We start from the raw sequence: 16,694 nt of genomic DNA on the forward strand, positions 1-16,694 counted from the left end.
TTTATTTTTTTGTTTTATTTTATTTTATTTAGATGGCAAGGCAACATTTCTCATTTTTATGTATAAGTTTTCCTCCAATATTTATATTTTTATTTTATTTGAGCTTTATTTCAATTATCAAAAACAATTCTTCACAGTATAATAATTTATAACTGATGACAAAGTGGTGATTTAGAAGTGTGCACTTTAACATTGCTAGTTTCTCTGTTTTTCCATTCTTTCTTGTCTGTACTTGTCTTTCTCTCATTTGCACTCCATCTTATATTTGGAAAAATTAAAAACAATATTAAATCTTTCTCTTCCTTTCTTTCTTCCCTCTTTCCTCTCCTCTCATGCTGCCTTGTGACTTGGGTATTTCACCACCATCATCATCATCATCATCAGGCTGCCATCAGTCAAACATGGGTCTATGCAGTTGCGTTCTAATTCTTTCTATTTATCCATTTCCTTCTCTCTGTCTCCGCTCTTATAATAAGTATCACCGTGGATACCATTCCCATGACTCATTGCATCTCTTTCCTGTCTCCTCTCCTTTCTTCCTGCAGTAGATGGCTGGATATAGCTGTGGCCATGTCCGTGTCTGTGCATGTGAGCAGGGGGATTCTGGGATAGATGCAGCAGTCCAATTGTTTAACACAGTGGTTAAAATGCACAGCACAACTTTGAGAACACTATAAGAAAAGCTGCAAAATAGGCAAAAATATGAATTATAAATGATATTTTACACCTGTAAGATGGAAAGGCTATTTGTGATCAATTAAATTTCTTCCATAAGGCCATTAGCGAAGCGTTCCATAACAGTGACCGCACACTTTTCAGCTTTCTTGATACAGGAAGTATTATTCCTATTAATTTTCTCCATAGGCATTTAAAGAAACAGTTCAGTAATGAGTTGTAAGCCTTGACCAAACCATCCGGCTCCTAAATGAATCAATGAATCATAGCTTTTTGAGGGGGGTCGGGGGAAAATATATATATATATATATATATATATATATATATATATATATATATATATATATATATATATATATATATATATATATATATAGGCAGAAAAAAGACAGAATTGTATTCACGTATATGAATGATCCACTCATCACATATATGGGCTCTATTTAGTCTGTTTTATTTTTTCCCATATTCTGTTTTATTTTATTTATTTATTTTTTTCTGGATTTTTTTATTTTAATTTTAGTAATCAAAAGGCATAATTAAAATCATGAAACTTACAATACAATCATTTTAACAATTATAATTTTTTTTCAAATTCTGTTTTCAGATTACATTTTTCTGGATTCTGAATAATTTAATTAATAATAATAATTGCATTTTAATCATATATTCAATTCATAAAACCTTAATTTATTAATATATTTAAAAATGTACAACAATAATGCCCTATGAAAGTTTTTTTTATTTATTTATTTTTTTTTTAATCTTAAGTTTAATAATCTTCAGGATAGGTACTTCACCAGGAATTTTGTAATTAAACATTATTTTTAAATGGTTCATATTAGGACTGTCATGACACATTTACAGCAAAAAAAAATGATTTCTCTGTAGAGAAAATGAATGGGATTTTTACTTCTGGAGACTTGCTGTTTATTTTGCCCCCATATATGGGCTGTCAGCTGAAAAATTTCCGTATTGTTAATTATCAATATTCCTATATATAATACAATATTCTCTTAGTAGCTACAAATGAGAAATTTGCAGCCATGTTTGTCAAAGAAACGTTATGATTCAAAATAAATTGGAAGTAACCCATGTCTTTGTAGATGTTGTAACAAACAGGCATATTATATTAAAGGATGTTTTGTTAGTCAATTAAGAAGCCTTTAAGAGTAGCACTGACGCTCTCTGTTGGCATTTTGACCACTTGATTACAACTTTGGATGGTGTGACTGCAGCTGTTAAACTGATAACACTTTCTCTCCATCCTTTCTATCCCTGTTTCCTGTTAGTCTGTCAGATGTGCATTATATTGGCTGTTGCATTGCCTTAGTTATACATGGACTCTGCATCATGCTGAAAGTCTTCCCATCCTTAACTCTCTTTTATTGGTCCACATTGTCCGCTTCAGTCAAATGGTGACTATAAAGATAATTGCTTTGTTATGAACAAGTCAAGCTCGCGATTAAGGGTCACAGTTTCTCTCTACTTTTTCTCAGTGCCTCTCTTTGTATCTCTCTGTCTCCACTTAAACCAAGAGCCGACAGGACTGAAGTGTGTCTTAAGAAGCAAAGCTTCTGCTAAGTACGTCTTCTTTAAAGTTCTTTGAAGAGCTTTTGTTCAGTCATTTTAGTACAAAGACATTTCGGACTTTGCCATCACAGCAGGAGTGTAGTGCCCTCAGACAGCACTCGCATCCCTCAATTAGAAAAACACTGAACTCAGACAGGAAGTCAGACAGAAGACATGTTAGGTGTATAAATGTAGCTGGCAAGGCGTTCTTCTTTAGTCTCAGTCAAAGCCCCTTCACTGGCTGTCTGATGCATGTTGAAAGTACTTTCTCTTTCCTGAAAGCTCTATGATGTTATTCTTTCCATAAAATGCAAAAAAGAGTCTTCAACAACAGCTCATAGTGAGCATCAAAATATTCCATATGATGTGTACACGAAGTTCCATGTCAACAGAAGGAATGTCGTTGTATGAAAAAAAAGCTCTTAGAAACTGCTACAGTCCTCCAGTCCAGTCCAATGGCAACAATGAAGATTATCACTGAATAACCCACAATTTCCCATGGTCATTAAAGGGATAGTTCACCCAAAAATACAAAATTATCCCATGATTTACTCACCCTCAAGCTATCCTAGGTGTATATGACTATCTTCTTTCAGACAAACACAATCAGAGTTATATTAAAAATATCCTGGCTCTCCAAAGATTTATAATGGTGGTGAATGGGGGGCGCTACTCCTACATCCTGCGCCAGAGGGTTACTCTTGTGGCGCAAGTCGACTTGCGCAGTATGCGTATGGTCATCTGGGGGAAGCTAGTTATTTTAAATTATGAAGTTTTAAATATGAATATCTTTCTTACAAAAACCCATCGCTTCGCTTCAGAAGGTCTTTATTAACCCACTGGAGCCGTATGGATTATATTTATAATGGTTGGATGCATTTATTTTGGGCTCCAAAACACGCCCCCCATTCACTACCATTATAAACCTTGGAAGAGCCAGGATATTTTTCAAAATAACTCTGATTGTGTTCGTCTGATAGAAGATAGTCATATACTATGTGAACTATCCCTTTAAGCTGCAACCTTTTTTTTCTTTAGGAATTTCTCAGGCGCTCTATACCTCAGTTTTCTTGCTCGTCTTTCAAAATAAGTCTCGCATCAGAAAATCAGAATTACATTTGTTGTTTGCTTTGACTGCACACTCCTCAAACCCACCAGTTGAGAAACACTGATATACACAATATAGCATAAAAGACAAAAAAACATTAACCCAAAATGATGAATGGTAGTCTACAGCATGTGGACTTTTCTGAACTGACTTTTCTGGTCACTCTGAACTATCATTGTACAAAAAGATGAACAACTAAACTAGCATATGAGTTTGGAAGCCAAAAGTATAAGTAAAGTTGGTTTATCAAAGATAGGACAGAAATATTGGAGGCACAGAAGAGACACGTCGAGAGACTGTGATGCTTATTTGCCATGAGATTCAGCAAAGTGATTATGACTCCTTATCTTCTTTGTTTTCTCATGGGATGCACCTCAGCCACATTCCAAGGCTCTTTGGATGACTTTTTCTTTGCAGTCTGTGTCATGTCAGCAATGAAATTAGGACTGAAGGAAAAGTTGTTTTGTTGTATGTTGTCAAAAGGCTAAAATGGCTACCATTGTTTTATAAGAGAGAGGTGTAACCTCATATGAGACCTTTTACATTTAATTTTACATGAATGTCCTTTTTTTTCCTTATAGCTCCGTAAAGTGGAAAGAGACAAGAAAACCATGGATCAGGAGATAGTGGAGCTCACAAATAAACTGGTGGACGCCAAAAACACTATCGACAAGCTGGAGGAACTGAATGTACGTGCGGTATCAGAGCTTTGTGTGTTTGGACTAGAGTTGTCAGAGCTGGGATTGATAACTACTGGAGCTGCAAATTGAAAGTTGCATGAGGAGGATCTATGCTGAGTTTTCACAGAAGTCATCTTCCAGAAATGATGTCTGGCTTTTGGAGCTTTACTGGGGAACACGAATCACCTGCACATAAACAACTCCACTCATCCACTACGCACTAGACCAGCATTTTTACATCAAGTACAGCCTGTGGCACTGGTTGCATGGGAAAGCCCTGTATTTATAATGAGAGATTTGATTCACATTATATAAATACTGTTTGCAGTCAAGTAATTGACACCAGACTGCAAATTATCAGACAATATTCTGACAGTGGGTTTTTAAGATAGGAACTCCATGAGGAATAGCAAAGCAGGTAGTTCTGAAATGTGCCTTTATTACACCGCATGTATGAAACGGTGCCACAGGGAACTAATTATAGTACCGGAGAAACTGATAGCCGTCTGTTCACGGTGTTTAAACGGAGCGCTTCATCTCCTTAGACAGATAGAGCACACATCAATCATAGCTCATTCCTCGGAGGTTGATGTCGGGAGAATTTGTTCTTCCCTTTATAGGCTTTTTTAGTTATAAATCCTAAAGACTGCAATCCTGGGTGCCGTTTTCCTTGTTTTACTTGCAAATTGTCAGAGAAAGGTTTGGACAGAACTACACATTCTTCTTATTATTTATTTGTTTGCTTTATTTATTTTTCTACATGTTAGAGCATTGGTTCTCAAGCAGGGGGCTCAGCAAACTTTCAATTCACTTTTTGTTTCCTTTGAAGAACCTGTGTTCCCACAGTCAACGGCCAATAATAACTTGTGACATTCTGTACTTCTGCCTCATATTAATCTTTTAATAATATTTATAGATGTCTTGACACCACAGCTAACAGAGCAATTTTGTCTTTACTGTCCCAATACTTATGGAGGGCACTATATACAAGAATATGTATTTTACTGGTTATGCTCTAAAATATTTTTATGCTTTAAAATATTCACTGTTAGAGTATGAAAACTCTTATATTTGAGCTTTTTTCTTTGCCTAGGCACACTTGTTGGCTGCTTTTCCTTCATCAGTCCCATTTATATTCATTTACAAAACTAATTTCAAACTATAACACTGCATTCACATTGACACTTGGTGCTGACACGACCGTCATAGTGACCGTCATCACATTACTTTCCAGTGTTGCAGTTGGCTAGCATCTGCGCTTGGATATTTGCATGAAGCAATCTAATTGGCTGACGCCTGCATTGGCAATTTCCAATAATTGGAAATTTTTCAACTTCTGCCACAAGCCATCCTAGTGACGCGACTCGACAGAACCCGCAATTCAGTTCGGCAACACATGATGCCACCCATTCAAAGTAAATGAGAAGCATTAACGGTGATGCCCTATGTGAATGCACCATAAGCCTTTAGCTAAACAGATTCATAATGATCAGCCAGGTGTTTCCAAACTTTTGACTGAAACTGTTTCTATCTTATTTCATAACTGAGAATTTGTATTCAATTTAAGAAAAGCGTCATTCCAAAAAGTTGACATTGATGACTCTTTTCTTTATTTGATGTGTCTCATATCTGTTTCCCTGATACTTGTATTGTAATCTTGTATCCATTTTCTCTCCTCATGCAGGAACGTTATCGGCAAGATTGCAACTTGGCTGTGCAGCTGTTGAAGTGCAATAAATCGCATTTCAGGAACCACAAGTTTGCTGATGTAAGTAATAGGATCTGTTCCTCATAGGTACCTAGATTTAAGGCACACCTCCTTCCACATGTTGAAGATTTAGTTCACCCAGAAATGAAAATTGTCATCATTTACTCACCTTCATGTTGTTCCAAACCTGTAAGACTTTCGTTCATCTTCAGAACACAAATGAAGATCTTTTTAATGAAATCTGAGAGTTTTCTGTTCTTCCATTGACAGCTAGTTCATAAAACTAATCCATATGAATTGAGTGGTTTACTCCAAATTTACAGAATAAACACAATTGCTTTATATGATGAACAGATTGATTTTTGGCTTTTATTCACATATAAACATTGATCAGCGAACAAACAAAAGCTCAACGTAGTTGCTTGAAGCACAAATACAAACCTCATTGGTCCTTGCAGAAGCTCAAACGGGTTGCGTAACGAGAATGAACCTCACTGGTTCTCGCACATCAAGTGAACATGCTTGAGCTTCTGTTTATCATAAATGATGTGTGGATTGATGAATGTTTATATGTGAATGAAAGCCTAAATTAAATCTGTTCATCATACAAAGCAATCGAGTCTCTTCAGAAAATTTGGAGTTAACAGCTCAATTCATATGGATTAGTTTTCTGATCTCTTTATGACCTATTTGAAACATCTAAGCGGTTGTTGCATAGGCTGTCAATGGAAATTGCTCAGATTTAATTAAAAACATCTTCATTTGTGTTCCGAAGATAACTGAAAGTCTTACGGGTTTGGAACGACATGAGGGTGAGAACAAGATGACAGAATTTGTATTTTTGGGTTAACTATCCCTTTTAGGAATTGTTGACCAAAAATTCAAATTCTGTCATTCTACTCATCTCATGTCTTTCAAATCCTTGTGAATGTTGTAAACGGTGTTGCCATACGAGAGCCTTGTTTGCGAAGCAGACTAAAATATAAGTCAGTGTGTGTGTGTGTGTGTACATGGACAATAATACACTGCTAAGTATCAAAAATTAGCTCCTGAAATGAAAATATGATTTCTGAGTAAGATTATAACAAAATACTGTCACTAACCGGGTTTCCATTACAGATTTGTGCAAAAGTTTTTGTGATATTTTCAAAATGTCGATAAAAACTATTGTGAAATGACGGCATTTCCATTAACTGATGTTATGCGACTAAAACAATTTTTTCCAAGTAATTCCAAAACTCATGGCAACGGATGTTAGTAGGTTTAAGTATATCACAGCCTCTGCACTAGATATTATTTTGAGTCGAAGGAGGCGTATATGTTATCCAAGCATTAATGGCAACGAAAGCCCCTTGTACTTGGGAGCGGCCACGTATGAGGTGTTTCTGGATGTTCCTCCCTCCTATCTGCTTCAAGGTCTTGATAAATTCTGCCATTTCTTTGTTGTTTAGAATCCAGTATTCCAGTAATTCTTTTGTCTTTTATGAGTTGAATAAAAAACTGTCTCGTCTTCTGTCCAAACGTCTTTAAAGAATGACCGATTTTTACGTACACCAGGTGAACTGTAAATGTGAAAAAACTGTTTCTATTACAGTTTTGTGAAATATTCCTTTTTCCAATTGACTGAAAAACCACCTCATGCAAGCGTAAAAACTTTTTTGCAATATATGGATCGATCCACGATTTCAAAGCTATAATATGGCTTCAGAACTCTGGGAATATAGTCATACATACATACTATGCTTTATTTGTTGTCCTTTTTGAAGCTTTGCAGTGTAATACACCATCCACTTTCATTGTATGTTAAAGAGCAGCTCAGACATTCTGCTAAACATCATCCTTTGTGTTTTCGGAAGGAAATAAAATTATTTGGAATGACATGAGAAGGAAATGATGACATAATTTTAATTTTTGGCTGCTTCTACCCCTGCAGCAGAGGACTTGTTGGAGTCTGAATGTGTTTTGCACTCCGCAGTGACACTCGTGGACGATGGAGAGAGAGAGTGTGCACGATTGCCCTGTGACTTTTTTTGTTATGGACATGGACCTCTGATTTTACGGACTGGGATCAGAGAGGAATAGTCAGAGAGAGAGATGATGAGAAAGAGACCAAGAGAATAGAGAGAGGGAGAGGATTTAAAAAAAAAAAAAAAAGCCATGTCTGCAGGATGTGCTTTATGGCAGCGTTTAGCATGAAGAGTGTCTGTTAGGGCAGTCGTGCTGCGAAACACGGCTGGTCTTTGGATACGGATGGTCTCGCTGGCAGAGGAAAGGCACAGTATTGACAAGGTGCCAAACTCCAGACACATCCGTCTGTTTGGCCTTTGTGTCTGTCCGTGGGGGAAAATAGGGCAGATTTCAGGCTGATGGACAGCTCTGTGTGTACAAGAACAGTGAGGTATGATAAGACAGCTTGACCTCATGGGCATATGGGTATTGAACACATCACGACATTATCACCTGTGGCCTGCTCTCTACATTAAACCCATCTATCACTCTGTCTGTTCTTGTTGATCTGTATTGCGAACCGTATTAAGTCTGTGCCTGGTTGCATAAACTGCTTGGACTAGTCATCTAATAGTTACCAAATTTTTTTCCTTTAAGACTGGTCATACCTTTTTTCAGTACCTTTTTTGAATCAAAAATTATAACTGACTAGACTGACAACTGATAGTCTAGTTTTTAAGACCGTCTTGACACAGTGGCTATGTTTATTCAACATGAGTGCAGGCCATCGTAAGGACAACTCTTTTTGTTCATTTGTTATTTGAACCACTTGCTGAATAAAGCAAGTCTTGTTTCAAATGCATTAAAATGCCCTATTGTGCTTTTTTCGAACATTACCTTTCGTGCAGTGTGTAATACAGCTGTTTGTGAATGTAAAAGGTCTGCAAAGTTTTAAAGATCAAAGTGCTCAACGAATATTGTTATTGTCTCCTAAAAGAATCAATTCTGAACTGCCGAAATGAGGCGTCAGCAATTCCAGTCTCACTTCCTGTTACAATACAAACCTACATAACAATGTAACAAATTTGCATAATGCCAGCCTATGGTCTTAATTGGCAGCCCGCAAACAACGTCTACATTGCCCCGCCCTCAAACACTGTAGTTGTAGCCGAGACTGGAAGAGTTTGGTTTGTGTTGTCGACATGTCGTGAAGACACTGTTTCCTGCGCTGCGACAGCAAATCCACTTTGTCTCGTGCTGGAATTGATACAGGAAAACCGATGGCAACATTACTGTTCGTATCACTGTTTATCAAGTACTGAAGAAGCGCCGGAGCTGAAATTCGGATAAGGTTAATAGGCGTCACATTTCTCGACACATGCTGCCTGTAAGTGGTGGACCAATCATAACAGACTGGGCCATCTGACCAATCAGAGCAGAGTAGGTTTGTGGAGGGGTTTAGAGAGATTGAATCTTTTGAATGAACCATTTTCAGACTCTTTGAGAAATGAGGTAATGTGCAATGTGTATAATGAGAAAATTGAAGTGTTTTTTTTAAATTGGATGCATGTAAACCTGTTGTAGGAGACTCCAAAACAAAATTAGGAACCTTTAAAATAGTATAATAGGGGCACTTAAACTTTATTTTTATGGGATTTTGCTTAAAGATGGATAGAAAATTGGAATGATCATTTTCTCAGCCAACTTAAACAATATTGAAGATGTTTGAAGAATGTATACAGACACTTATTGGCTTTTCCTTCACCGTTTTATTTAACAACTAACAGAAACCTTAAAATGATTTTTGGAGAGTATGACAAACACATTCAGTTACATTTGTCCAAACTTGTAGGTTATGCAGAATTAAGGTGGCATTAAATTCAACTGCCATATTGACTGAGTCAGTGATTGTCGGCACAGGATCTTCCTCCTTGGCAGCAATTAATTCACAAAGACTCTATCTTGATCCTTTTTTAATTTATTGAATTGACAGCAATGACTGAATTGTGATCACTCTATGAGAACCATAGTGATGAAGTGAATTAATTGGAGCCATGGTATTTTTAGAAAATATTTGATTCACTGTCCATATTATCCTCTTGCCCTTCTCTCATGAACTCTGTAATTCATTACTCTGTAAGTAGAGATCACAGTCTATTCCATTGGTTATTTTAAAACTCAGTTGAACCTAAGCCATTACCTGTTTTCATTCTGGCACTGCTAACATAAAGCCACTGTTTTAAAGCATCCACTTGTAAAGCAGCATTTGTAAAATTCTCCAAATGAATGTCAAACTGATCTGCACTACATGTGCATCAAACAGGCCACTCGTGTATTCTCTTGCAGCTTTAGAAGTACTTTGAGAACTTGAGAGCCATTATGCTTCAGTCCAGTGCTGGCAAACTGACGGTTATAGAAGCTCTCATGTAGCAATTGTCTATCTTTAGCTAAAGTTCGAAATTACGCATGGTAATCGGAGTCAGACTTTTGTCTAACAGGATAAAGTCCAGGCAATACTGAAGATTTTTCTGGCTAGGAAGCTCCTGTCTGACTGAAGCCCAAAGACTGTTATTGACCAGTCTGTAAACATACCTGAATTTGTGCCAATTTTCTGATCAGAGTATTGTAGCACTTTGTGTAACATCTGAATTACCACACTTGCATGTGATGCTTCTGTGGTCATGCGATACACATGCAATCTGCCCCCTGAGACTATTGATTCAGGGAGTGTTGTGTAGGTTTCTAAGCTAGAAGGTCATGAAGTGGTCATGCTTGGAAGTGCGGTCTGGATGGTTCAATTCTCCCGTGCCCTCGCACCCAGAGGAAGTGAGGGCTTTTTGGGTGTTTGCCGCCCCACAGGATCGTTACAACATAAAGCTGAACGAGGCTGTGTGATCACTGATTTTCCCTCCCTTTATTTCCACAAATCAATGACCTAGCCTGGCTTCGTTAAATCGTGCCATACTACAGAATGAAATAAAGGCCTCATAACCTGCCTTTTTTCTTTTAGTCTCTCTCTCTCTTTCTCTGTCTGTCCCCCCTCTTCGGTAATAATCTAATTTGAGGTGAGCTTTTTACTCTTTATTCTTCTTTCTCGCATCAGGGCGAGCAGACATTGGATGGTGTTAAATGAAAAGATGCTATTTTCTGCTGTTCTTGATCATGACTGAGATAACCTTCATTGGTGCAGTGTGGTACATAGGCCTTGTCTAACATCTATTCCCATCCAAGTGTTCATTGAGTACATGTTAGTGAAATTGCACCTTTTAAGATTACTTGCAAGAGAGGATTCATCTTGCTATGTAGTGCTACGTAAAAGCTATGTAGATCTCAGAGCAACATAAATGGCCCCCAAAAAGTATTGGACTAGACAAGATTAAAGGCATAGTTCTCCCAAGAAAGAATATTCTCATCTTTTTTTATTTCAAACCCCTCTTAAACTTACTTCTTTGGAACACAGAAGAAAGTTGTATGGGCTACTTTAGAGTACTTTATTGTTCTTTTTGGAGCTTTTCCTAATCACCGCTGCTTCTATTGTGTGGGAAAGACAGTGCAAACATTCTTACATTTCTACTTTTGTGTTCCACGTAAGAAATATGCAGTCGTATTTTAAAAGATTAGTTCACTTTAAAATGAAAATTACTCCAAGATTTACTCACCTTCAAGCTATCCTTGGTGTATATGACTTTCTTCTTTTAGATGAACACAATCAAAGTTCTATTAATAAATATCCTGATGCATCCAAGCTTCATAATGGCAGTGAACGGGACCAATGAGTATGAAGCTGAAGAGAGTGCATCCATCCATCATAAACATACTCCACACGGCTCCGGGGGGTTAATGATTTAAAATATCAAGCTTCTACCAGGCCAACTTCCATATTCAACTTATGAGAAAAGTGTGCCTGACGTCGCGTCAGGATGTAGCCTAAGCTTTTTGAACTGCGAGAGGCATTACACTTTCTTTGTAAGTTGAATACGAAAGGCAGCCTGGAAGAAGCTAGATATGTTACTTTATAACTTGTTAAATATGGATTTTTTTTTTTTCTTACACGAACACATCACTTTGTTTCAGGCCTTAATTTATAATGGATGGATGCACTTTCTTCAGCTTCATACTTGTTGGTTCCATGCACCGTCATTTTAAAGTTCAGATGCGTCAGGATATTTATTAATTAACTACGATTGTGTTCATCAGAAAGAAGAAAGTCATATACACCTAGGATGGCTTGAGGGTGAGTAAAACTTGGGGTAATTTTCTTTTTAAAGTGAACTAATCCTTTAAGGACTTTGGTTGGTCCTTAAAAAGCTTATCACTATAAACTGAATTGACCCTGTTCATCTATTCAGAATGAGGCCATTTGAATGCCTGTTCATGGTTACAATAAAGTTCTCATTTTCAAGGCTCATTATCCCTTTTTTTTTTTTCCTCGGTAGGTTTCAGTCTTTTTATGCATATTATATATATTTTTAAATATTGGTTGAAAACAATACTGCTGCAAAATGATCCCTTGTCACTTTTGTTTGTCTGTGTGTTTATTATCTCTATAATGTTTTGCAGTTGCCATATGAGCTACAGGACATGGTGAACAAGCACATGAAGAGCAGCTTGCCTAACAAGACTCAGGGCTCTCAGGGAGCTCAAGCCCAGGATCCTGACACTCTAAGCCTGACTCCCGCAGACGTAGTGCCCACTTCGGTGATTGCTCGTGTTCTTGAGAAACCAGAGCCGCTGGTGCTCAACTCAGCCCAGTCAAGCAGCAGTGCAGGTCGGCCAGTGGCTGAGGATGTATTCGTACATGTGGACATGACAGGACCACAAGATGATGGTGGAGGGCATGAGAATGGTGGTCCTGTTCATGCCAGGCCTCCTGCGGGAGCTGGTTCTGATCAGCAGCATGTAAATGGCATGTGTCGAAGCCAGGGGAGTCTAGATGGTCCGACAGGAGAAGATGGGGCAGCCCCCTCTTTTGAGAAGTTGAATCCTTACCCAGCTCCTCCACCACCAAACCCACTGTACCCTGGTCGCAAAGTAATTGAGTTCACTTCAGACGACAAAGTCAAGATCCCCAAGAACAGCCCACTGCCCAATTGCACCTATGCTACTCGTCAGGCCATTTCTCTAAGTCTTGTACAGAACGATGAGGAGGCAGCTGAGCGCCTGCGCACCGTGCCCAATAGCCCTGCTGTATCTGATGGGGGTTGGCGGTCCGGGACCTCCTCATCTTCCGGCGGAGGGCATGCTTCTCACCAGCGCACACCTCCACAGATGGATGCTACGGACACTCTCTCCAGTCATTCAAGTCCCTTTAGCAGTCCCCCTCAGCCCCCCAGCGCCTTTGCCAGCTCTGGTAGTTCTGAGGAAGACCTACTGGCCAACTGGCAGCGCATGTTTGTAGAAAAAATGGCACCATCTTCAGAAGGCTCCCTTGTCAATCGTACGTCCTTTAGCAGTGAGACGGTAAAGGATCTCCAAAGAAGTCACAATGGAAAATCGGGAGAAGGTGCTCTGAGAGGTGCTTACTCTGATGGCGAAGAGGGTTCCTCAGCACAGAGCTGGACAGCAAGTAGAGAGTCCAGTTTGGATACGGACACCAGCAGCATGGCAGACCTCCGGGCAAAAAAGACACAATACGGAGGCGACTTTTGCCAGGAAGAAGGTGAACACCTACTGATGGCCCTTGATCCACTTGATGATGGAGCTAGTGGTGACACTATGGTCACCATTGAGAGCAGCCCAGCCTCTGCTAAGTGTCAAGAGTTTGCTGAAGATGCGGGCTCGGCAGGAAGTTCATCTGAGGAACGAGATGTCTTGCCCCAGGACTTTCCTGTCATTGGCTCAAAGGTCCTAGCTTCCCTTGAGGATTATACAGACAAGCCCCCTCGGACTGGCTCCACACGACCTCTGAAGAGTCCCAAGAGGATGGGGGTTCATCACTTGCACCGTAAAGACAGCCTTACCAGAGCCCAAGAACATGGAAACTTGCTGGACTGAGACTTCCAGGCTTGTTTTTCTTTTTCTTTTCTTTTTTTTTTCTTTTTTTACCTTGAGTGCTCTTTGTCTTACTAGCAATCACTAGTCATAGCAGCACCCAAGTGGAAGGGATCGAATCAGCCTGGCTGTAGTTATCCCGGATCAGCTGCTGTTGCTGAGGCATCATTGTAACTCTTCTGTCCTCTCTTTGAGGCATGGAGTTCTCTTATCTGTGGAGCCTATGGTATTGATGGAATCAGTGGTAAAGTACCGACTGCATCTTCACTTAGTCTGGCTAGTGAGTGGACAGTGCTTCTGGGATTGTACAAGAATGTCATATTCTGATTTAAGGTGATTTTCACCAGTCCAAGACTTGCTTCTGCTTGATCTGACATGATTGAATGGGCAACAGCAGGACATAGCCATAAAATCACACTTTTGTAAGAGAAAGAGTTCTTCAGAGGCGACAAGACTGAGCAGCATTAGGATTGATCCCTGTGGCACTGTGCAGACATGGAGCATCTCACGTAATGGATGTTTTGACATTTACTTTTGCCCTTGGGCGAGAGTTTTCTAGCCAGATAAGGATGTCTATCCAGTACCCCAGTACAAGTCTGTTGTTGTGGGAGATGGGATGGTACCAAATGGCCACAGATACCACTGTGTCAGGCATTCTGCTGGTTGAAGCAGGTTAAATGTAATCTATTGGACTCTCATGTCAATTTTCAGTGCCTAACCCTTGCTCTGACAGAGGGGGCTCTCCATCACCCTTTAAAAGAACATCTTGTTCCTTTAGTCTGCTTTATTCATCATAAACTGAGAGGATCCTTCTCCTCAGATTTTCACTTACCTCTCTTCACTGATCTACCACTGTATTTCAACACCCAACCTAAGGACAGTTTTTGTACTTTAATAAACAACATGAATTATGAAAGGATTTTGATGTATTCAGTATGTGTTTCAATGATCAAGTACATGGATATACTTCCTGATTTTCATTCTGACCTGTTTTGTTTGACTAATGGTATTTAAAATTATGATTTTAAGTAAATATTTAGAGTTAGTTTTTTTTTTTTTTTTGTATTTATTTGTCTTGTACTGGTCTAAAGTGTCCCATTACTCCCCTCAAGTCAGTTAAGCACTTGCAGAAGTATACAATAATTGCACGTGTTACTGAATCCTGTTGTAAAATGAAATGAGAAGGTATACAATCTCTTACATTATTACTCATTAGTTGTTACACTGTAATACAATGGAAATGCAACCCAAACAGTGCTGTATTTGGCATTTTAATGATTTAATCTGGAAAATATTATTTTTTTTTTTTTTTTTTTTTTTTTTTCCAAAGATCAGTATTTAGGAGTAAAATATTTTAAGCAAGTAAGGCTGAAACATTTGGATGTGTCATTAGTATTTCTTGTCCTCTGATTTAGAGGTGTAAAAATGCGTCCCCTCACTGCTGACGGCACAAATTGCCATTCAGAGGGCATATTAATATTTTTTGAAAAAACTATGCATATAGTACTGTGTAAAAACACCACAAAAACTTGAACCATAGCAAAGCATTCTGTCTGTTATGATGACATTACTGACTTCTAAGTAATGTTGCATACAGTAGACAGACAAAAACACTGAGCTAAAATGCAGAGATTTCAGCCAGAAACATGCCTTTGTTTGTTAGAGAGGCACTGACACAAACACATTGTTTTTTTTAAACCCTAATTTCAAGGAAAGCCATGTTTTGATCTTAACGAATGTAATCATCTTTATGTAGCATCCATTTCCTTTGGTTCCTTATTATTTGTTAACTAATCATATACTGCTATATGTATTTTAAGGGGAATGTGCATCCCGCCATCATTTAGTGTGTTTTTCTGTGTGTATCTTTTGTGTGGAAATCAGAATTCTCTTGATAATGGATGATCAGTCTGTCCAGCAGATATTATTTTTTTCTGTTCTGTGTGTTCCAGTCTTAAATTTCAGTCATTTCATTTCAAGCCTTGTTTAAATAGCATTTTAACATTTATCAGCTTTTCTCAAAGAGTTTCAGATGCGACCACTACAAGCATCCTCATTCTTTTGTTTTGATGAATATATTTTAGAGACGATTAAACTGTGTTGCCTTTTTAAGTTCTGTTTGCTTTGTGTTTTTTTTATTTACAAGTTTATAGTCTCTTGACCAGTCATTACCCAGATGTCCCACCCTGAGTCAAGTACTGTACTTCATGCAGTATTGTACTTTAAAAAATCAGTGTAATTGGACACAGAATACCTTTCACCCTGACTGACTTGAGACATTACCCTACTGGTGATATGCAACAGTGTTCTGAGTATGTTGAGCACTTTTTTTAGGTTTGACTTTTATTTATGAACATATCAGCCAGTCAGAACGTATTAAATTTTAACAGTATTACTGGAAGGACATCAGACTTTTGTAAAATGCTTGCTGTATATATTCACAGTCACTATGATTTTGCCAGGTAAGACATTCCTGGCTGAAAATTTAGTCCTAACCATATCCCTACCCCTAAACCTAACCCTACCGATAACTCATATATAACATTGATGTAGGAGAACCTAACCCTGTTTGTAAGCCTAAACTTGACATAAACTGTATACTTGTCCCTCAAATCTGATTGGTTGATTGGAATGTTGTTCCAGGATAATTAAAGATGTTGATCCAGGGATGGTGACCATATACTCACCTCATAGCTGGTCTGCCACAGCACTCCTCGCCTTGAATAATTCAGCTTTATGTTTCTCAGAATGCGCGATCGAAGGGCTCTCAAGTCCACACTTACTCTTCTTGTGTTACACTCTGGTCTATTCGTATGTAGTTATCAATCTTGCTTCGCAATAAATGGGAGATCCACTAATAGCCCATGATTAATTGAAGTGTAACTACCCACCATGCTGAATAATTAATATTTTATCTATCATGTCTTAAAATAGTTCTGTGATGTTTTAAAGAGACAGTCTCTTGCATGTGGAAATGGACGCCCTTAAATAATTCAGTCTCATCAGATGTTAC

General features: G+C 38.4%; 1 protein-coding gene across 12 annotated transcripts in view; it reads left to right on the forward strand.

Annotated features, from left to right (window-relative positions):
- The window catches only part of tjap1 (tight junction associated protein 1 (peripheral)), a 149,202-nt gene extending 134,199 nt beyond the window's left edge, over positions 1-15,003 (forward strand). For 11 of the 12 annotated variants that reach the window (XM_067386789.1, XM_067386792.1, XM_067386788.1 and 8 more), the window contains 3 exons: positions 3,937-4,044; positions 5,720-5,803; positions 12,251-15,003. In XM_067386789.1, the coding sequence (XP_067242890.1) occupies positions 3,937-4,044; positions 5,720-5,803; positions 12,251-13,684 (1,626 nt within the window). In that variant the 3' untranslated portion in view covers positions 13,685-15,003. The remainder of the gene's footprint in view (positions 1-3,936; positions 4,045-5,719; positions 5,804-12,250) is intronic. The other variant, XM_067386791.1, reaches the window with a different exon arrangement.
- Positions 15,004-16,694: the final 1,691 nt, after the last annotated feature.

Source organism: Chanodichthys erythropterus, chromosome 5 (genome assembly GCF_024489055.1).
Source record: "Chanodichthys erythropterus isolate Z2021 chromosome 5, ASM2448905v1, whole genome shotgun sequence".
Taxonomy (NCBI): Eukaryota; Metazoa; Chordata; class Actinopteri; order Cypriniformes; family Xenocyprididae; genus Chanodichthys; species Chanodichthys erythropterus.